Source organism: Lynx rufus, unplaced genomic scaffold (genome assembly GCF_022079265.1).
Source record: "Lynx rufus isolate CCGP_SWC_20201006 ecotype Redwood Valley unplaced genomic scaffold, mLynRuf1.p SCAF_45, whole genome shotgun sequence".
NCBI classification, from domain to species: domain Eukaryota; kingdom Metazoa; phylum Chordata; class Mammalia; order Carnivora; family Felidae; genus Lynx; species Lynx rufus.
The window spans coordinates 441,067-463,488 of record NW_025814862.1 but is presented as its reverse complement, the minus strand read 5'-3'; the positions used below and the strand labels follow the sequence as shown (position 1 = coordinate 463,488).

Sequence of the window (22,422 nt, the reverse complement as noted above, 5' to 3'; positions counted from 1 at the left end):
AAGCTCTGCCAGCCCCTGGAGCCCGTGGAGGAGCGGGGAAGGGGCTGCTGAGAGAAGGCTGCACTGGCTCCTTCTTGGTCAGCAAGGCTATCCTTGTCCTGACTGCTCCCCTGTGCTTGGGCAGGCAGATGCATGGTGCCTGTGACCCTGCCACCTACAAGAGAAGACCTGGCCCCAGGGTTCATGTGTGGGATGCCTCCCAAGGGTAGATAGAGCCAGGCAGGGCCTGGCCCTGGGATGGTCTGACTTGGTTCACAGAGGTGCATGGGGACCTGGCCTGGACACTTCCGCCTGCTTTCAGCCTGTGAGCAGGTGAGGGTAGCCAACCTGGCTCAATCCCCCCCAACTAGCCTTCCCCTTGCCAACAGGTCTGACCTCGCTGGAAATATTGCTCAGCTTAGTATGGATTTCCTGTCTTCACCGAGGCCACTGTGCCGACCGGTGTAGTTGCTGAGTGGACTCCGGCCTCGGGATGTTTTCTGCTGTGGTTGGGGAGGGCCAAGCAGGCCTGAGCTGCCCAGAACTCCCGCTTTTCCTCCTGCCTGTGGCTTGGGGGCTCCTTACCTGGCATGGGCACTGTACCCTACGCTGTGTTGCGGACAGCTATCCAGCCCAGACCTCTCCCCAGCTAGGACCCTCTGTACCACCCCAGGATCCTTTCTAGAGCCGGAATGACTGGGGCAAAATCCCTGAGCTCTGCACACATTTGACCTCATGTGGAGGGTAGTATGGTGTCAGTGAGTCCAGAGAGGGGTCATCAGCCACCCACCATCACACAGCTAGGCCCTCTGTGATGGGAGAAGTACACATTCTTGGTCCTTGATCCCTCCTCCCATTGCACTGGGTGGGGAGTTGGGGCCAGGGGGCTGACTTAGGGTCCCTTGGAAGGGAAGAGGAAGATGCCAGGTGGAGACAAATGCAAGGGTTTGAGCAAGGAGGATGGATGCCATGATCTCACAGGTGGACACACATGCACACACACATGGCCACTCATGTAGACATACAGACATACATGTATCCACATGCACTTGTGGCCCACCTCCCACCCCCCAGCATGTTCACAGATGCACACCTGGCTTGGGGCCCTGTGAGGGTCTCAGGGACACAGCTCACTCCTGCGAAGGACCCATCACTCACCTGACTGGCTTATATAAGGTTCTAAGGCCGAGCAGGGCTGTCCAGGGTGAGGGCCAACTAGCAGGACACAAAACTTCTGAGGCCCACAGCTCCAAGCTGCACGGTGAGGAATAACTACTCTGCCATTAAAACAATTAAGTTTGCTCTCCAAGAAACTAACAGCTGTTTACAGTCGGCATGTCTGAGCTACTCCCTGGGGTGGTGATTCTACTGGATCCAGCTTCCCATTGGCTTCCTATATAAAGAAGGGTGATGCCAGGCCTAGTCTCAGGATGGGCAAAGGATACCATAGAGGGCTGGACCATGTTCTTCCTGGCCACTTCCTTGACACTGAGATGTTTCTGACCCCCAGGTCCATATCCCCGTGGCAGTTGTCATAGGTAGTCCTTAAGGCTCCTGGACACTGGCCTGGTAGAGTGCAGTGGTAATGGAGATAGAGTAGTATTCTCTGGGGCTGATCCTGGGTATACACAGTGAACTCAAGGAGGTCAGGGAGGACTGCTGAGGTAGTTGGGTATTCCAGGAGGCCCTGCTGAGAAGGTGGGTTGGAAATATGGGCCCAGAGCAGGAGGGAGGGTGTGACCGGAGAGAGTGCACAGAGAGGGAGTGGGAGTGGGGAACTGACAAGTGCCAAGGCCCAGGGGTAGGCTTTCTGTGACACCCATAAGCTCCTCCCACTCTGTAGACCTGTGCCTGCTCTGAGGGCCACACCAGTGTCTCCCTCAACTATGTACATGCACAGAAGGTGCTCACAAATACTTGCTGAATTTGAAAAATGACAGTCTGGATCAGGGGACTCTGAAGCACAAGGATGTGCACACTCAGGGTCTCCCACTGCCTGCCTGGAGCCTTGGACTGTTCTCTGGGTGAGCCCAGCATACAATGGCCCAGAGGCCACATCCACCTCTACACTTCCAAACTTCTTCTTGTTATGCCCATCTCCATCCCGATCCTACCCTGCAGAAGTACCAAGGCTGGGAAGGGGGCTCCTGGGAAGACGGGAGACACACAGAGCAGTTTTGGCAGGGGTTGGGAGACCCACAAGACTTCCGGAGGGGCACTGGGTGGGTGTCAGCAGGCCCCAGCACTGCATGGCCAGAAGGCACGGGCAAGGGGGTGACTTAGGTCTGAGGCTCACCATGGGGACTCCCAGATCCAACCCCACAGTGGCCAAGAAGCCAGTTGTTCCCTCCAGGTCACTAAGTCTCCTGGGAGTCCAGATCTGAATGTGGGGTCTTGAAAAGAAAGGGCCCAGGAGGGGACCTGAGTGTGAACGCTGGGGCAAGAAGACCAGGGTTCCTTGTGGCCCAGCTTTCAGCCAGAGAGAAGCAAGAGGTGTGGGTGGGGTGCCACCTGGAGGGTGTGCTCTCCAGAGACAGGCATAGGGAGCAGATGCAGGGGCCGTGTTGACCCCCTCGCAAGGTAAAGAAGAGACCAGGGACAAAGACCTTGACACAACCTCAGACCCTGCCACGGGGCTGTGGGCTGTGGCACCCTGACACAACCAAGTTCTGTCTGGGTCCTGGAGGCCATCCAATGATGTGGTCATGGAATTGGAGGCCCAGCTTCAGTTGTTGAGAATGTGCCTGGTGGGAAGTCACAGAAGACACTGCTGTGCTCCTTCTGGCCCTTTTTGGGGCAGCCGTTGCCTATGTGCCATCACATGGGGAGGACACAAGATCAGGCTAAGTTGCTGAGAGCTGACCCCAGACTGTGGCTGCCCTGCCCAGGCTTGCTTCCATCTGTCTCTGGAGAGGCCCCCAAGCTCTCGGGAGGCTCCTGGCTAGTGCTCGCCCTAGTGTGGACGCTTGGTGCTTGGTGCCTATCTCAGGCCAGTCCAGCCCCTCTCATCACATTCCATGGCTCACTGAAGTGACTGCCCTTTGGGGCCAGAATTTGTTGGAATTTCAGCAGCAGCTTCTGATTTTAATGCTGAGCGAACTGTGAACAATACACCCTGCAAAGGTGAAGAGTGTGTGAGCACGCAGAACAGGGCAGAGACTTTGGGGGCCTTAGCTTCTAGAGCCTTCTGGGAACAGGCCCTTCCAGGCCACCCTCCCTCCCTCGAACTGGGCACAGGGATCCCACAGTCAAGGTAGGCAATGACCGGGGAGGAGGTCAACACTAAAAGTTGAGTACAGTTTGCTGTGTGGGATCAGCCCACAGAGGGGAGGGTTAAAAGGTGGGGCCCACCTGCTCATCTCTGTGTCTTAGCACTGAACACCAGTGAGTGCCTAGAGGTGACAGCACACCCGATGTGGGCACAAGTGTTGCTTCCCAGGGCCAAGGCAGCACATGGCAGGAGCTCAAGTCCCAGGAACTGGAGTCTCTCCATGGGGACCTAGCACCCTGGTGAGGCTCCCTGGGCTGACAATGTGTCTGTTGCTAGCTGCTGTGGACTGACTGGAGTCTCTCCATGGGGACCTAGCACCCTGGTGAGGCTCCCTGGGCTGACAATGTGTCTGTTGCTAGCTGCTGCTGTGGACTGTGTGGTGACAGGAGGAGGGGAGGCACAGGCTGGAGGAGGGGAGCCACAGTCATAAGAACCCCAGAAGAGAAAGAATCCGCTGAAATCTCAGCCTGAGAGTTGATGGGCTAGGTGACGTGTTGGTGTGGCGCTGGGATCTCCCTCTGTACATTGTACACACATTGTGTGTGCATGAGAGTCTGTGTGTGCATGCAGTTTGTGCACCTGAGGTTGGTCCTCCCTGGGTGCAGCCCATGGTGCCCAGTTTTCTCAGTGAGTGTGCTTGGCTGGGCCAGGAAGGCAGACCTGGGCCAGGGCCTTTTGGTGATTGTCTGAAGGCAGTGCTATGAGTTTAATCATTACTCCATTTCACAGACCAGGAAACCGAGGCCTGGGGAAGCGAAGTTATAGCTGCAACCCCCTTGGTAGCAGGAGGCCAGCAAGAGGCCAGCCCGACAGCCCCGCTCAACTCCTCTCTAGTCCTCCATGCATTTTGGGGTCCATGTCCCAAATGTGCCCAGTCATAGGAGTTACTCAGGGCACTTGCTCAGCTCTGGACCCCCAGACTCGCTGTCCCACCCTCCAGTGAGAGAATGGGACCTGCATTTGTAACAAGAACCAGGGGATTCTGTTTCAGGTAGGTAGGAAGAAGCGGTTGGTGGAGGGAAAAGACTCAAGTCCCATGCAGGCCCCACGCCAACTCTCGAGGAGGAGGCAGGATGGCAGTTTGTCCTGAGTCTTGTTGTGTCCTGCTGCCCAGGCTGGATGCCCCACCAGGGCTAACCCTGCACATTGTCTTGGCCCAGTGCCCCTGTGGCCTGAGCTGGGTGCAGAACCTCCCTGCGTCTCTTGGAGGTGTCTGGGCCCTGGACCACGCCCTGGCCTGGGGAGGTCTAGGAAGCCTCCATGGACCCAGGATGTCCCTGACACACCTAGGATTTAAGCCTCTCCCTGCTCCTGCTTAGAGGCTCTCAGGGGCCTGGAGCTATTTCTGCTGTACTGGCCTCTCCGTTCCGCCAGGCTTCAGTGAGCAAAGATTGTGCCGACGTTGACAGAACAGGCCTACATGGCACTCTGTCAGGGAGAAGGCCCAATTAAAAGGGGAAGTGTGGGGGTGCGGCAGGCCAGGCCAAGCGTGGGGGTGGTGGTGGGGGGGAGCCCTTGGGCCCAGCCTGCCCCGGGCAGCCATACACAGCCTCTGGGCACCAGTGGCAGTAGGTGGACTATACAGTGCTGTGGTGACAATGCTGGATACCCAAAAGGGAGACTTTCTCCTCATATGTCCACTTGGTGCCACACCTGCTGGGCCCCTAAGCCAGTGTGATGGGTCTGCTCTGGGTACAGGACTTGGATGCACAGGCTCCAGCCTGGTGCAGAGGGGAGGTGGAGGGCGGGCACGGCATCTCCGGGCAGGACACAGGAGGACAAGGACCTCCTGTGGGCAGTAGGGGCTGGGGAATAAGGAGCCCTCCAATCCACTCAGCCATTGCTGGGAAAATGCCCCATGGTTGCAAACCTTTGCTGGGTGTCCCAAATCAGCTCCGCTTCTAGGCCACGGTCACACGCAGCCAGCATACCTGCTGGCCTCAGCGACAGAGACATAATTGGGGAATTTCCTGTTAAACGAACAGCTGGCCACAGTATCCAGCCTAGACTGTGTCCTCATCAGCACCAAGGACTGACCCACAACTTGGCGTGGCCAGTGTTGTGATGGGAACATGTTGAGAAGGGGAAGGAGAATATGTTGCTCTCCCTGGGGCTCAGTGGGGTCCCTGGCCTGCCTCTCACTCCTTTCCCTCTATCCCCCTCCCACAGGTGTCATGCGCTAAAGGGGTCCACGAAAGAGCTTCTTCATGGTCTGTGGCCCCCAACTCAGACCAGACCTGTCTCAGCCTGCACATGGTCCAGGAAGGTGTCCTCAATCCTGACCCCAGCTACGTGCCTATGGCCTGTCCCATGGAGACACCCACCCCTGATGCAGCACCTTTCCCCACATGTCACCTTTAGGCGACCCCATCTGTGTGCTGAGCTCAGCCCATGCTGAGCTCCTTGACCTTGCCAGGCCTACTCTGCCAGCCCCTGAGCCCCCATGGGGAACCAAGAGGAGGGAGTGAGCTGCTGTCATAAGGACTGAGGATGACCCATACTCAGAGCCACAGCAATGGGGGTCCTGGCTGGGGCAGGAGGGGTGTGTGAGGCCCTCAGGAATTAGATGGTGTGAGGGAGAGGTCAGGCAAGACCCCCCACTCCTAGCCCCTTCCCTGCAAGGGTGTAGGGAAGGAAAAGTTGCCACACATGGTAGGCTGAGGGTCCCCATCCTGGCCCCAAAGGCTTTGCCTACTTAAGGCTGGGGGACTGGCAGGTGGAGTGAACTGTTCCCCTATTTTGGGCTGCCTGCCTGCTCAAAACACTCTATGCCCTTGGGTCTTGAGCAGACAGGGGCCAGATTGGCAGGCCCAGGGTCCCCTGAGCCCGGAGGTGTTCTGCCCTTAAAGCCTGGATTTCAGGTCCCTACCCCCACTCTCACATGCACAGGTCCTCTTATTAGCACGGCTTCGCAGATTTTGCAAGTCAAATTCTGCGTTATTGAGTGCTTGCTCCAATCTCCAGCTTGATATGCAGCCAGCCAAGCTAGAGGTCAGGTGGGAGCAATGAAGGCTCTGTGTCACGTGTCAGCAGTCACCCATCGAAGGGGCCTGGGGACCCCAGAGACAGGTGGGGCAAACCCTATAGCCTCATCCTTCTACCGGGGTCCAGGGTCACCTCCCTCTACTCTAACCCTCAGCACCCTTCACTGGATTCCCTGGGGAGACCCTGCCCCCACTCCTCATGGGAGGCAGGAAAGGGAGCCAGGTGAGCCCATGCACACCTGGCTCAGGTCCTTGCTCAGTCCCATCCCCCACTGAGGCTCCCCAAGCTCAGGGTAAGCCATCAGCCTCTGGCTCTCCTGTGTTGGTGCCTGGCACAGGCTGTTCCTTTTGCCACTATGGCCTTCCTGGCATCTGCTTGGCCAGGTGGGGTGGGGAGGAGTGAGTCCCTCATTCCATGGGGCCCTTGGGGACTGAGCAGCTGTGACACACAGGGGAGGATGACAGCTACCACAGGCTGGCTCTCCATTGGGCTGAAAAAATTACTTTCAGTATCTCCAGCAGGGCTAGGATGCCCCTTGTCTGGAGGGTCCACTGCTTCTTAGCTTCTCACTGGTTTTCAGCAGTGCTTTGGGTGAAAGATGAGGGGCTGCTTGTGCAGGGATCCCAGGTGAGAGCTCTCTTATCCAAGTTGCATTGGCCCCCACTGCCCTCACCAACTTTTCCTTCTCTGTCTTTTTCAGTCCCCTCCTCCTATTGGTGATGGTGGGTCCCAGCCGCTAAGAGCCACAGGACAGAGACCCTGCTGGAGACAGACAACTAATAGCATGGTAGGTGGCCATTTCTCAGCCATCAGGAGGAGGAGCAGACTCAAGGCTAGTGGATGCCAAGGTCCCCCTTAACGGGGCCGTATGTCACTCACTGCCTGGCTCTGGCTCAGGCTGGTCCCATGGTCCCAGGAAGGTGGATGCTGTTCTAGGTGTCTCGGTTGTTCTTATGCCCTGCCCAGACCAAGGAAACCTTTCCAGGAGCACCCAGCACATGCCTGACACTTGCCTGTCATATGTAGGAGACAAGGTCACCCTGGGCCACATTTGGAGGGTTTGAGATAATACCTGATACGATTAGGGCTTCATCAGTGGTGGGAAGAGTGCTGAGTGAGGGCTCAGACTCCATGGTGAGTGGGTGCAGTCAGGACTGGCATCCGGGAGGAGGCGTCCTCAGAGCCTGGTCTTAAAGCATCTGTAGGACCCACTGGGTGGAGAATGCTGGGTGCCAGACCCTGTGCTTGCTGTCTGTGATGCCCACATCAGCCGGTGAGGACACTGAGGCTCTCCTGAGATGCTACTGTGGAGACGGTGGATGCCGGGCGCCCCCTCACTTTGCCGCACTGCCGTTCTCACCCCAGCACATGTCCTATTTCTAGAATGCGGCATGCCGGGTGCTTCTATTTGGTTGTGTTAATTGGGATTGGTTTTTACAGAATGAGCCTAATGGGGCAGGAAAATCTGCAAGTCTTTGTATTCCAGTAAACCTGCAGGTTTGGGGGGCATTTTGCCCCCTGGGCATGTCAGGGCTGAAGTCATCCACATCCCCAAGGCCTAGGCCCTTGAACAGCTCAGGCCCAGCAGTTGGGGTGGGGGGCCACAGGCCTTCCTGGACAAGGCAGGAATGGGGGCAATAGCACCACTGCCCTTGCCTGGGTGGTCATTTGAGTCAGCTTGGCCTGGGACATGGTCTTGTGACCAGTTTGTCCCTCTGTAGGACTGGAGGGGGGTTGTGGTTGGAGTGGGGGGCATGTCCTGGATGATATTGACCCTGGGGACAGAAAAACCACAGTCCCCCCAACCAGGATCTGATGGACAGAGTGGGGCCCATTGAGAAGAGCAGGGAAGGTGTTATGGATGGACCGAGTGGTGGGTACACAGACAGGAGGGTGGGATGCATGAACAGGCAGTCGGAACTCAGGCAGAGTCAGATTCTGATGGCTGGTCACAGGAGACGGGTCCTGGAGCAGAGGGGTTAGTACGGGGATCCAGGGAGTACTGGTGAGAGCCTCCAGGTGGACAGGTGTGGCTGCTGCTCCTGGGTGGCCAAGGGACCCCACTCTCTTGGTTCTCAGAAGCCCTGGTGGTCCTGAAATGGAGACACTCCTCCCCCAACTTGACACAGCAACTGCCCTCCAGAAGCTCCTGGAACCCCGGAGGCTGCAGCAGCACCCCCCCATCCCCCCAATTCTGCTCTCTCTTTGTTCCATCATTTTTCAAAAATAATTGTGTGCCATCAAGCTGTCTCTGAGCTGCTCCCTGTCAGGTGGTATCCCCCCAACCCCCACTCTGCCATTACTGGCTCTGCATCCCTGAGACCCTCCCAGGCTGCGATGCGTGTGTCAAGGTGTTTTCCCTGCAAGGTCTTCATCATTCCCTAATTGTTCACATTAATTTTTCTCCCTCCTTGGTGAGAGTCCCTTGAAGCCTTGGCCCCCACCTCTCCTTTGTGAGCATCAAAATGCAGCTGCCATGCTTCTTGGGAGGGGGCTGCCTCCCCACACCCACCCCTCCTGCCCCAACTGCCGTTCCTCTGACTGCCCCGAGATGGATGTTCCTTTATTGCCTATAAATCTCTGCACAGCCCTTTGTGAAGACAGATCGGAGGCCTCTAGTTCCCCGGTGTTTGTCAGCGGCAGGTTTAATTAGCCCTCCCCTCAGAGGAGCGGGCTGGGCTTGGGCCAGGGAAGGGGCCTTTCACTGTCCCTGTGCTTTGTCTAGGAGGGCCAAAGCTGGGGCGCATGCAGGGACAACAGAAGGCTCCTCCCTCGTGCATCCATCTGTGTGGATTCAACATGCCAGACCATGTAACCGGTCTCCCCACACCCAGTCCCAGGCTGGCCCTTTGCTGCCCAGGTGGCCCAGAGAGTTGATGGCAGAGGCCCTAGCAGCACCCCTGCTGGTCCTCAGGAAGGAGTCCCATTAGTTCTACCCATCACACAGTAGGTACCTAATAAGTGTGTGGTGAACTGGTAGGTTTCTGGATGAATGGGCCTCACCCTTCCCCAACCTGGGCCAGAACATAAAGACCCCCTCCACTGGATGAATGGGCCTCACCCTTCCCCAACCTGGGCCAGAACATAAAGACCCCCTCCACTGGGCTGGGGGAGAGCTGACCAGGTCATCTGCACAGCTGGCTGTGAGTCCTGCTGCCCTCCCATGGTCTTCGCCTAGCTTCCCTACCCCCAGTTGGCTGCAGGAAGGAAGGAAATGCTGTGTGTGCAATGCTCAGGACTGCAGGCAGGCTGAGCACTCAGCTGACATCAGGGCAACGGGTCCCTGAGGCCAGCTCCAGCAACCCCACAGGGGTGAGGTGTGCTCAGGTGCCCAGCCTGGCCCCACCACCGGCTGCCTGGCCTCAGGGGACTCCCTTGGCTTGCCTGGGCCTGGGAATCCAAGTGTGTGCTCTGCACAGAGGTCTGAGGGACAAGAAGACAAGCCGGCTGTGTGTGGGTTATCTGGAGGGTGGGATAGCCTTGAGATGGTGCAGCAGGAACACCTGATCCAGCTCCTTTGCTGGGGGCTTCAGCTATCCTGTCAGTCTTTAAGACTCTCCAGTGCTGGGTCTGAACTGAGCCCCTCTCACAGCAGCTTTGTGGCAGGGATGCCTACCACGAGGATTTATTCATTCCTCATGACAGGCAGGAAAACTGAGAGCTAGTGAGGTGTGATGACCTGCCCTAGGACAGGACCCAATTCTGGACCTCCCTGAGCCCTGGCTGTGCAAGGTCTGGGTGCTATGGATCCATTCCGTGACCTCCCAGCTGGGTGACTATCAGCCTGGGAGGATCATCCTCCATGGAGGACTTCCTGGGGGAGGGGGTTGTATCAGAGCTAAGGGCTTGAAGCACGGTGGAGGGTACTGGGAAGATGATCCTGAGACATTCTGTCACTGGGAGCTGCAGGGGGCAGTAGTGCCAGGAGAGGAGGCAGGACCCCTGGATTCCCAAAGGATTCCAGTTTGGCCACATGGGGAGGGCCACATCCAGAATGCTGCTCTCTCCCTGGGTCTGCCCATGCCTTGTATGGGGAGCCTTGCCAAGCCCCTCGGCTGTGCTGCACACAGTGACTGGACCTGTCGTCTGGGGCTCCAGGGCAGCCTCGGCCCAGTGCAGGATGGGAAAAGGGAGATGGGAGGTGGTGAACAAGGCAGGACCTAGAGCAAGCCTGCCAGAGATGCTGTGTGGGAGTGGGACAAGCTGTGTCATTGTGGTCACATGTCCACCACAGATCAGAGTGTATTTACCTACAGGGCTGAGTGATGCCCTCGGGCTAAGGGACACCGCCAGGCTGGGTGACACTGCCAGGCTGACTGGCACAAGGTGGAGAGATTGATGCTCCGTTCATGTGCCGTCCTGGAACTGGGGTAAGGAAGCTGAGGTGTGGTGAGGGAGCCATGTGCCGGCCACACAACCCTCTGGGGCAAAGCCACGTGGGCAGTGGGTGTGTCTGAACGAGCATGGTGGCCTCAGGTAGGTCCACTGCTGCTCAGGCATGTCATTTCATGCCTCTGGGCCTCAGTGTCATCATCTGCACACTGGGGATGTCAGCAGCCTCTTCCTGGGAGGACACGCATGTGAGAGCTGGGGCAGGGCTGGGGCAGCGCTGTAACCAGGGCAGAAGCCCTGGCTGTGAGGAGGGGCCTCCAACCTGCTGCCCGAAGCCCCAGTTCATCCAATAAATAAACACTTCCCTGTAAACATGTTTCCGGCATGTTCTTGGTCTCACTGGACATCAGTCTACCATCAGCTGCTGAACATTCTGCTGCTTCTATCATTTCAGAACTAATTTAAACATTAAAAAAAATAATTCTTTCGATTACTGTGCAAAAAGCCCCAGAAGCCAGATAAATGGGGGCAGGTTCTGCTATCCCAGGATCTGAGCCAACCATGTAGCCCCTGGGTGGATGGCAGCATAGAGTGGTCCCAGGGACCTCTTGGCCCTCAAGAAGGTCTGTGGCTGTGCCTCACTGCCGTCCCAGGGCCCCAGAGTCAGGGCTGCCAGAGAAGTGACCCTCTGGAGTAGCCCAGCCCTGACCCCAGCACCTTGAGAGGGCTAATCACCCGCTCAATTCATCCTCAGCGAGCCCCGGCCCCGGGGTAACCCTCCACTGATTGCTCTTGGCGGTGTTGACCTGTGAGCTGTGAAGGATGCTCTGTCCACAGGTTGCCCTGTGGCTGGCCTGGCATCTTTGGATTGGGGCCAGGAGCATCCACTGTAAACCAGCAGCCGGTGTTGGGGGAGGTTAACACACTCAACACCACTTCTCGTGGCTTTAATTAGCTTCCTGTGCAGATCTCAGGGTTTGAGAGACTGAGGCTGGACATCAGCTACCCACCCACCTGGAGCCAGGGGCCCCACCTCAGGGAATCAGCAGGGGGCCACTGAGGGGTCTGGGGTCTGGTGGGGGCATGCAGGAGCTGAGCCTGCCACCCCAGGCTCAGCACTACCACTCCTCCCTGCCCCTCACCAGCACCGGCCGGTGATCTCATCACTTCCTGGGCTGTAAATATCACCCAAACGCTCACGACTCCCAAATTGTCCTCCAGCCTGGGCCCCTCTCCTGAGCTCAGCCCGCACAGCCCACGCGACACCCCCGCCCAGATGTCTCCTGGGCCTCGACAACGGTGGCCGCTCCTCCTGCACCCCCACCTTGGGGATGGGCACCCCATGCCGGCTGCTCAGGGCAGACGCCGGGAGCCCTGCCCACCATCTCTGCCTTCTGCCAGATCCAACTCGAAATGCGGCCATGTCCTTCCTGATCCTCCCACCCTACCCTGCTTGAGCCTTCCTCCTCCTCCCCTCGCCCCGCACTGCACAAGCTTCCACTGCACACACAGCAGCCAGAGGGACTTTCTCTGGAAATCAGATCCGGTCCTAGCCCCTCTCAGGACAGTCTCCAAGATCCGTGGGATGCCACCCTCTATCTCCTCCAGTTCCACCTGGGCTCACCCATCCACCTGCTTCAGCTTCTGAAGACCTGGTTGGCCCCTTGTCCCCACTCCTTGTCAAGGTCTAGGTTTCTCCCTTCTGGAGGAGGTGGGGTGCAGAGTCCCAAGAGATGGGCTGTGGGCTCTGACAGTACCAGGAAGGATGAATGTGTGGCTGTGGAGGCAGGGCCCATCAAGGCATCTGAGGGTGGTCAGCCAAGGCACTGCTCAGCATGGAGCCCTGCAGTCTCCTGAGCTGCCAGAGGGAGGACCATTGGTGACAGATACAGTTAGCCTTAAAAGTGCCTTGAGGTATCACTCAGTGAAGAGCAGGCTCAACATAGGTAGAGAACGTCCTGTCCTGGGAGGCATGCAAGCTGAGGAGCTCAGGTGGGCCTCAAAGCTCTTTGCAGATAGTCATCTGCCATTTTCTGGTTCCCAGGAAGGTGGTGGGAACCCAGGGGCCACTGTGTTGTGCAAAAACCTGTCAGCCTCAGTTTGGAGCCCTGCCTCTTCCCCAGATCTAGCACTTTGGTTACACCTTCTTAGGTATGGCATGGTCTGCTCAGGTGAACACTGGATTAAACAACAGAAGCTGTCTGACACCTCGACACCAGATTCCACAGAGCTGCCTCTGAGAAGGCTATCAAGGGCGAGCAATGGGGTCTCCTAGGCCCAGAGGGGCTGGGAGAGGAGCTTTGAGCAAATAGTGTCCCTATTCCTGTACAGCCTGCTTGAGCCACCCCCTCTGAGCCGGGGGCAAGGCAGTCAGGTCTTTGAGCTTGGATGTGCTGGTGTCCTTTGTGCAGAGGGGCAAACTGCCAGGACCCACAGAGTGGGCAGGCAGTGCCGGTGAGCCCAGGATCAAGAAGAGGCCCTTGACTCTGCCCTGGCCCCCAGGGTGGGGAGGGTCTGAGCACACCATGGGCACTGAAGAGCTGGGCAGGGGAGCTGAGAGCCTGCTTGCTGCACACGTTTCCCCCTCCTCCTTCCTCCCTTGGGCTTCTGGAGCCCTGGCCGCCCCCACCGCCATCTGGCTCCACCAGCAACGCTCCCCCTACTCCCTCCCCCAACTCACTGTGCTTCCTCCCTCACCCTGCTCCCAAAGGCCCCTGCCCCAGGGGAATGGGGGAGCCTCAGTCACGGGCCACATGGCCTCTTTTCCTTTTGTTTCTAAGTCCTCACGGGCCCAGGCCTTGAGAAAACGTGCATGTGCATATTTTTGCCTGTGCTGTGTGTGCTGTGTTTGCAAGCACACGTGTGCGTGCATGTGTGTGCATACGTGTGGTCCTTGCCCTGCTGTGTACGTGCTGTGTGTGCTCGGGCATGCAGACCCATGTGTTTGGGATGCAGTGTGGTGGATGTGCACACATGCCTGGGCACATGCCTACATAGGCATAGCTGCAGGTGGCATGAGACCACAAGCAGTGGTATGAGGGTACACATGACCCCTGTCAGGTCTTGGAAGACAGGGGCCTGGTCTTGCCCACTCAGCTCTCCTTCAGGGCCACCTTGTCTACCTACACCCAACCCATATGGAGCTGGGGAGCGGCGGCGCTGGCTAGGGTGGAAGGCTAGGAGCTCCAGGGACTCTGTGTGGCACCGGAACAGACATCCCCCACAAAGGCAGCCTCATCCTGCTCCTGTGGGCTCTGTGCAGGACAAACACTTCTCCCTGGGCAGATGCCACTGTCAGCCTAGCTAGAAGGGAAAGTGGCCAAGGCACACTGATGCTAGCCTTCGTGGCTAGGGTGGAGGGCAGGGGCATGACACATCCCCGCTGACCATCATTGGGTGCTACTGGAGTGAAATGGCAGCCTGCACTACCTGGCAAATCCCTCCCCTTTTGGGGCCTCCGTGTGCCTGTGACTGACGCAGGGCTGCACCTCTGGGACCCACATGCCTCTCATTGCCCACAGCACCCCAGCCCGAGAGGCCATAGCTTAAGAAAAGATCTCTTTATTCCACGTCTTCCGATATTTTTACACAAGTAAAATAAAATGCATATCTCTATATACCGCGATCCGGGTGGGAGGTGGCGTTCTGGAACAAACGCTGCCGCTGCACCCTGTAAACATGATGGGGTGGAGATGGGGTGGGTGGGCGGGAGGTGTCCATCAGGGAGGGCCTGCCGCCTGGTGCTGGCTGGCGTCATGGAGGGGACCCCATATGTACACACACCTGACTGCTGAGAACGGCCTCGCGATCGGTGGCCGGTCAGCAGGGCCCAAGCACCGTCCACAGCACCAGCGCGAGGCCTAGGGGGGCCAGGCCGCAGGCGAGGCTGGGCAGGGCGCCTGAGCCCTCTGCATCACCAGTCCCACCGCCCCCACTGCTCGCCTGGCCCAGACGGCAGTGGCTGCTGCGGGTGCGGTTCTTGCGGGAACAGCCTGGCCTCCGGCGAGGGCCTGTGGTGGGGGGCCCCGGTGGCTCGGAGCCCTCGGGCCTCATCCCGGTCAGTGGGGGCTCAGCTGAGCCAGGCAGGGTCCCGAAGGGGGAGTCGTTGATGTGCCGTGGGCCAGAGCCATTGCCTGGTGGGCTGTCGCCGGATGGCACACGTCCCTTGAGCGCGTTGCCGGCTGAGCCTGGACTGCCAGCCTCCAACACTGAGGCCTTGTCCACGGCATCAGGCTGGCAGCATTTGGGCAGACCCAGACGCTCGTCATCAGTAGGCCCGCCGGTCCGGATGGGACGGGAGGGCCTGGCAGCAATAGCACAGCCCTCCAGGTCGGTGGCAGCCAAGCGCTTGAGGTCACGGCCGGCCAGGTGTGGGGGCAGGCTGCAGGGCAGCTCAGACGAGGAGCCTCGGAACTGCTGCAGCCAGGCCCAGAGCGGGCGTGCCCGGCAGTCACACACCCAGGGGTTATCATTGAGCCGCAGATACTGCAGGGAACGCAGGGGTGCCAGGGCCTCTGCGGGCAGCGCAGAGAGGTTGTTGGCAAACAGGTAGAGCGTCATGAGGCGGCCGAGGTCACGGAAGGCATGCGGGTGCACATGGGCCACACGGTTCTGATGTAGAAGGAGGCGGTCGAGGCTGTGCAGGCCACGGAAGGCGCGCTCAGGCACGCTGGGGATGCGGTTGCCGTGCAGGAAGAGGTGTGTGAGGTTGCCCAGGTCGCGGAAGGCGTCATCTGGCAGCGCCTGCAGACTGTTGTCCTGTAGGTAGAGGTACTGCAGGGCAGCCAGGCCACGGAACAGGCCGGGGCCCAGCTCCTGCAGGCCGCAGCGGTCCAGGTGCAGCGTGTGCAGGCGGCTCAGGCCATGGAACGTGGTGGGGTCCACGGCACGCAGCTGTGCATTGTCGCTGAGGTCCAGCTGCTCGAGAAGGGTTAGGCCGGTGAAGGCAGCAGCATCAATGCGGGTCAGTGCATTCGAATGCAGCCACAAGATGGTGAGGTTACGGCAGGCACGGAAGCCGGCGGCGGGCACGTGCACGATGCGGTTGCCGTGCAAGAAGACGCGCTGGCTGGCGGCCGGGATATCAGTGGGCACGGCCTGGAGGCCCTGCTGCGGGCAGCTCGTCGTCACCTTGGGCTCGTTGTAACACACACAGGCACCTGGGCACGGTGCTGCCACCCGCCACGCCTGCAGCCACAGCACCCAGGCCAGCAGCTGGCTCCCTGTGGGCAGAGGAGAAGGTGGTTAACAGGCAGAGGGCCCTGTGAGGATGGGGGTCATGCTGGAGCCAGGCTGGCCCCTGAGACAGGACCTCAGGAGGGCCTAGAGCCGGGCCTAGGACATGCTGTCACTCCTGAAAACTCAGGTGCTGTGATCCCTGCTCCACCTGCCACACAGAAACCACTTCACCAAACCTGCCAGGGGAGTTACATGTTCTGCACCGAGGAACCTCACCTTGGTTCCCATGCCACCCTGCCACCCTGCCCAGCGCTCAAACACACAAGCTGCCATGCCTGCACCCCAGCCACTTAGGGTTAGCTGGGTCACCACCAAAGCCCATTTAAAGGCCTCCTGAGATAAACACTCATGCCTGCAAATACCTTTTTGAGATTCCAGTGAATCCCTGGACCTGCCCACCCTCCCCATCAGTCCCAGCACTGTCCCTAGCCTGTCCCCTGCCCCACCAGCCCACAGACCAGTCTGGGAGAGAGGCCCTTGGTATAAACACTGAGGATCAGGCCGGCCAAGCTCACACAGAGAAGAGGCTCACTCCCAGGCCTGCCAGGCAGCCAGCTGCAGGACTTCCAGTAGCTTCCGCAGCAGCCCCTCCTGAGGGCCCTCTCAGGCTGCAGGAAGGGAGGGGCTGTGGCTCAGACCCTGTGCCCTGTCCAAGCCCCCTTCCCAGGCTCCAGAGCCCCTGGAGCTCCTGGGCTGCCTGGATTCTGAGGAGGCCTCGCCACTGCAGAGAGCTGTGCTTTAATGAGGAAACCACAAGAGCCTTAGAGCCAGGAGCCACAACCCCCAGTGGCCCTCCTGTAGGGGGTCTGGGTCCCACCAACAGGGCACATGAAACTGCTACAGGCACAGCAGACTCCAGAGTAACTCTACTCTCACAGGATCAGAAGCCTGGATGCCTAAGGGCAGGGGTGCAGCCCTGCCTACCCTGTGAGCCCCCTCCAGACAGGCTGCTCCCTCCTCCACACATCCTGACTTGGCATGGAACTCCTCCTGCAGCCTCCTCCCCTCGGCCTCATTCTCTGCTTGATCTCCTCCCCGGGTGAGGAGCTTACTCCTTCCCAGCCAATCGATGTCTGCATAATGCCTCATATGCCCTCCCCCCGTATCTGGGGGCCAGACACACACACGGCCTCACCAAAGACCTATACTCCTGGTACGCTGTATCCACCCTGGTCTCATCAGCAGGGACACACACCCCAATACGAAGCTCACTGCCTATCATCCCACCATTAGAGTCCCCTCTTTGAATGCCAAAGAGTCTTTTCGCCTTCAGGAGTGAGTCTATTAAAATGTGAATCCCCCTGGGAGGGTTATGGCTTATCAGCTAACACTTGAGTTATCAGCTAACACCTTCGTTGACAGCTAACACCTGCATTGACAGCTAACACCTTTCTTGGCAGTTAGCTAAGAGCAGGATTCTGCAGACATGAGGCCGGCTAAGTGCTGGGGCTGGAGCTGGGTGGGAGGAAGGAGAGGCCTGTGGGCCAGCTTCCCCTACCCAGAACTGTGACCTTGGGGACCCCCACTCATGCTGGGTCCCTCACCACACTGGATTCTCTCTGCCTGGGCTGGTGCAGATGCATGCCCCAAGCCCAGAGCCTGAGCAAGGCCAGCTGGGCATAAGGAGTGTGCCCTCTTGGAGTGTGCCCCACATCCTGGGGGATTCCTCTGTCCCTTGTGTTCTGCCGGCCTCCATGCCGAGTCATTTGTTAGCGGCTGGGTACATGGCAGCCCCGGGATGGGGGTCCAGAGAGGCAGGCCTGGCCCAGAACTCCCCAAGCCTAGGGCACCCTTCCCCAGGCTGGCCATGCACGGGAGGCTGTGAGGGGGCATCTCAGCCAGCTGTTCTATTTAAACTGCTGACATCCTCTCCAAGCTCTCTCCTTATGGGGCTTCTTGGGCAAGTCGGGCCTGATCATGCCAGCTCTCACCAGCATCTCACCTGCCACCGGATGTAACTATGCTATGAAAACAGCACTTCCTGTCCCTGAGGACTCACAGCAGAGGAAGAAGTGGGGCAGGGTGGGATGGGGGCCCCGGGTACTCACCGGGCTGGGCTCTGGACCTCACTACCACGGATGTGCCATGTCACCAACCACGCTACTGTGCCAATGTCATCAACCGGGCCACACCACCAACCAGGCTATGTCAGCAGCCACCCATCATCACCACGCCTGCTACATCACCGTCTGAGCTGTCCGGTGGCTGTCAGGCCTGGAGCCATGGTCTGTGAGCTCAGCTGGTGTCAGGTTCAGCTGACTTCACCAGAACCAGCCGCTCCTCCAGCCTCCAGCCCTCCCCAGCCTGGGCCCCCACGAGGCTGTAAGCCACGTGCTTGGGGCTACACCCACTCTGAGAATGGCCCAAGGCTCCAGGGCTGAGCCACACCATGGGGGTAAGTGGCAGGGCAGCCGTGTGGCTCAGCCCTGCCGGGAATCCGGCATCAGGAGCAGACATGGCTCCATTCCCGCTGAGCCAACTGCTTTTCGGAAACCAACTTCTGAGGGTTGGTCCCTCTGCACGGACCTGCTGTCAGTGCAGTGGCCAGTGGTGGGCTGCCTCCTCGCTGCAGCCACGGTAATTGGCTCCAGCCTGGACCCCCTTGGGGCCTGTCTGCTGGTCTCCATGGCAACCCCTCTGCTGAGCAAGCAGAGGGGGCATCTTTTTATGAGATAATCAAACCCAACTTTGCGGCCTGTGTTCATATTCATAGCAGGGGCCCTAGGGACGCAGAAGGCCCTGCCAGGCTGCAGGATGGTATTCCCTGACCCCACCCCAGGGGCTGGGCCCAGTCACTCATCTGACCCCTCAGAATCTTAAAAAGGCCTCTCCATCTTGTCCCCCATCTGGTCCCCCCATCTGTCTTCCCAGCCCATCCCCTTGTCCCATCCCCTCAGCCCCATCTCCCACTCATGCCCAGCCTCACTGGGCTCCTGTTCTCAGTAAGCACTCAATACCAGCTCACCTCCAAACAAATGACAAGAAAACAGCCCTGCCATGACCCCGGCCCCCACACAGAAACCACAGTGAGTCACGCTCCCATACCAGGCCGCCAGGCCACCTGAGCTTTGCACAAATCCAGACCAATCACCCTCCTGCCATCCCTGGGGCTGATTCTTGCCTCCTCTTTCCTTAGGCCTCAGTGCAGAATGGCCCTTCCAGGGGTCTTCTACAGTGCCCTCCCCATGAGGTCGTGGGAGGGGCTCCCACCTTAGCTCAGGTCTGCCTCAGGAGCAGTGGCAATGGCACAAAGGCCACCATTGGGGAAGGACAAGCCACTCCTGCCTGGGAGGATATGGAGGGAGGCAATGATTAGATTCTGCTCAGGGCCTCTCCCACCAGGGCAGCCATAGATGGGGCAGGAAGGACAGCTGATGAGGCCATGCAGCCAAAATCCCAACAGGCCTGGGTGTGGCCCAGGTGCCTAAAGAGCACCTGCACTGTTCACCCTGCCCCAGCTCCTGGGCAGCAAAGGGCCCAGGTTCTCCTTCATGGTCACTGAATGGGGTTGGGGGGTGGAGGGGAGGAAGGAAGAGGAAGAAGAAAGGTGGGGAGAAGGGAGGGGAGCCAGGAGGGGCAGGAGGCTTCTGGGGACTCACCAGCAGCTGCAGGAGCCAGTGGGCAGCGGGCAGGCGGCTGCTGAGGTCAGCAGCTCAGAAGCAGGGATTGCCAGAGGCTGCAGGCTCAGGAGATGTCTTTGGTGTGTTCCCTGGCCTCTACTGCTCTCAGAGCCCTCTACCCTGGGCTGAGGTACGCAGGTGCAGCACCCCTGAGATCCTATGGGACACTTCTTCCCCTCCCCTGGTGAGGTCATAGAGATAGCACAGAGCTGGCAGCCTTGGTTGTCCAGAGCACCGGCTCAGTGTCCTTGGGCCTCCCCGCTGCAATGGGGTGGCAGAAACACCCTATTCAAGGGGGCATTACGAGGGTCTACGAGCTAGCATAAAAGCCATGTGTCAGAGCTGCATAAGAATTCTTTTAATACTATCACAAACCCATTTTACAGATTAGGAAACTGAGGCAGAGTGATTAAGCCCTGGACTTCTCCCACCCAGAGATGGTCCAGGGGAAAAGGTGGGAAAGAGAAGCGGCCACGGTGCCACCCAGAGGGGCCGGAAGGCGTGTCCAGCCCAAGCCTGAAAAGCAGCCGCTATGTGGCCTCCACAGGAATGGAGCCCAGTCTGTGAGGGTGTGGGCAGGCACCAGGAGGTATACAGCTCCCTCCTGTGTCATCTGTGGCAGGTAGGGGACATCTCCATGGAGGATCTGAGTTGCTACCTGCCCCCCAATCCCCCCCAAGAGGCTGGGGTCAGTAGGCTGTGGAAGGCCTGGGCAGCTGTAGCACAGTCAGGACATTGGTCAGCTCAGGACCCTCTCAATCACCAAGAACGTCCCGAAAAGGGTCACGTCACAGACCGCAGTTACACGGCAGAACAGGAGGCCACAGCTCAGCACACCGAGGCCAGAAATAGCTCCGGGCGGGGGTGGGGGGCTGGTGGCGTCCACACACCGCAGAGGGTCAAGGCACCCCAGCAGTGCTACACTCACTCTTTCTTGTCCCGTGACTGCTCCCCATCCCTTCCAGCCCTCTATCAGTGCTTGGCTCACCACCCACCCACCTTCCCCCTCAGTCGTCCATCTGTCCCCCTCGGTCTTTATTCCCTACTCACAGTCACCTCCCACCTTCTGTCTGTCCTCCAGCCCATAGACACGTGCAGGGGGCAGTGTGCATGCCCATGGCATTTCCTAGGCCCCTTCTCTGGCTCTAGGGAGAGGAGGGTGGCAGCCCACCCCTGAGGGGGCCTGCATCTCCTGAGGGTGGGGTGGCTGCCAGCCCCTGCTGCCGGTCATGCCCCTCAAGGCCCCACTCCTTATTGATCTTCTCGGGGAGGCAGTTGCAGGGGCAGGCCAGGTCGATACAGGCAAGGTCACCTGCCAGGGAAGGAGGACACTGGACCCAGGGCTGAGCAGTTCCAATAGGCAAAGCTGTGTGCAGTGGGGGAAACTGAGGCCCAGCACGGGCAGAGCCAGCAGGACCAGCCTCCTGAATGCACTCAGTGCACAGGTGGACTTAGGACCAACAGAGGTCTAGTGAACCCTCCTAGGGGCCTACTTTATTTTCCTATTTTACAGGGGAGGAAAATGAGGTTTGGTAGGGGAAGCCACTTGCTCATAGCCCCAGGACTAGAAGGCCTTTCAGTCACTGAAAGGCCTCGCTTGGCAGTGGAGAGTTAACACTCCCCCATCCCCAGCTTGTCACCCCCACCCAAAACCCATATTCCCTCTTAAAATTTACAGCCAACACAGTACATGGGAGGGCCCTGGGTTCCTTTCAAATCTAAGAAGCAAAGGCTGCCAGGGGAGGAGCTTGGCCCACTTGTGAGGTGGAGGCTCTGGATGTACAGCTCACCCTAAGGGTGTGTTCCTAAGGGGACACCCCATGATAGGGGCAGCACTGAACACTGTAAGCACAAGACCAGTCCCTGGTTTATAACACTTATGGTCAAAGAGCAGGCTGACCATCGTTGGTCACTCTGCTGCATGGCATGTGCTACATGGGGGATTTAAGGGGCCGGGGAGCCCTGACCCGGCCCCAGACATCAGGGGTCACCAGGGGAGGAGCCCCAGAGCCCACTGCTAGGGTGAGCATCCAGGCAGACCCTCTGATGAGTAAGATTCTTGGCCCGGTGAGCACGCCTTGGGAATCCATCCTTGGTCAAGGCTGGGCTGCTGGACCGGAGGGCTCTGGAAACTCACCCTGTCCAGCCATGTTTCCACCTGATGCCCATCTCCCTTGGCCCCCACCCCAGGGAGCCCCATACTGGGGACTGATGATGCCAGCATCTGGAGGCTCTGTTCAGCTGAAAACCTGCCCAGGGCACAAGGCACACCCCCCTCACTCCAGGGATTCAGCCAGCATCCCCTCCCTCATAGGAGGTGGGCATCCCCTACCTCCCTCCATCAGGCCACCAACAAACACCCGCTGCCTAATTATCTGCAGAATCTGTCTCCACAACTGCTCATTGGTTGGTCCCTCAACTAATTCAATCTGGAGGCCAGTGTGGGCTTGAGTCCCCAGAGGATGTTAATGAGGGATTAGTGAGTGGCCAATATGCCCCTGCCTCCCCCCACAGCAGGGCTCAGGAACAGGGCACTCCCAGTGTTGGGGCCTGGGACCTGCACTTCCACATACCTGTCACCATGCCCATCTGCCCTCCCTGACCCCTTTCCACTGCCAGCTCTTGTCCAGGACTGGGTGCCTAGCCTGGCAGGGCCAACAGTGCTGGGTCCTGTCCCCACCCCAATACATCCCATCTCCTCCCAGGACACTGCATCTGTTACCTGCCAGAAGCTGACCATTCCTGCAAGGCCCAGAGCATCAGCCTCCAATAGGGCAGACACTGTGCAGGAGTGCACTCTTGGGGGCACTTACAGGAATACACACCTGGGGTACACACCTGGGGCACCTACTCAGGGTGCATGCTATAGAAACACACATGTGGGTACACACTGTAGTAACACATGGGGTGCATGCTACAGGCGCACACACTTGGGGTGCATGCTACAGGAATGTACGTTTGTGGTGCATGCTATAGGAACACACACTCGGGTGCACA

At 58.9% G+C, this 22,422-nt stretch overlaps 1 protein-coding gene across 1 annotated transcript; it reads right to left on the bottom strand.

The window, feature by feature from the left end:
• Positions 1-14,386: 14,386 nt before the first annotated feature.
• RTN4R (reticulon 4 receptor) lies at positions 14,387-21,575 on the bottom strand. Its single transcript, XM_047098224.1, has 3 exons — positions 21,563-21,575; positions 20,597-20,737; positions 14,387-15,789 (listed from the first exon to the last, which is right to left on the bottom strand). The coding sequence occupies exons 1-3, from the start codon at positions 21,573-21,575 to the stop codon at positions 14,387-14,389; spliced, it is 1,557 nt and encodes a 518-aa protein (XP_046954180.1).
• Between the last annotated feature and the right edge of the window lie 847 nt (positions 21,576-22,422).

What these genes read in the sequence shown, in the direction of transcription:
- RTN4R (XM_047098224.1), bottom strand. An exon ending in AGATGCAGGCCCCCTCAGGG is followed by an intron (nt 15,790 to 20,596) that starts GTGGGCTGCCAC and finishes CTCTGCCCACAG; the next exon opens with GGAGCCAGCTGCTGGCCTGG.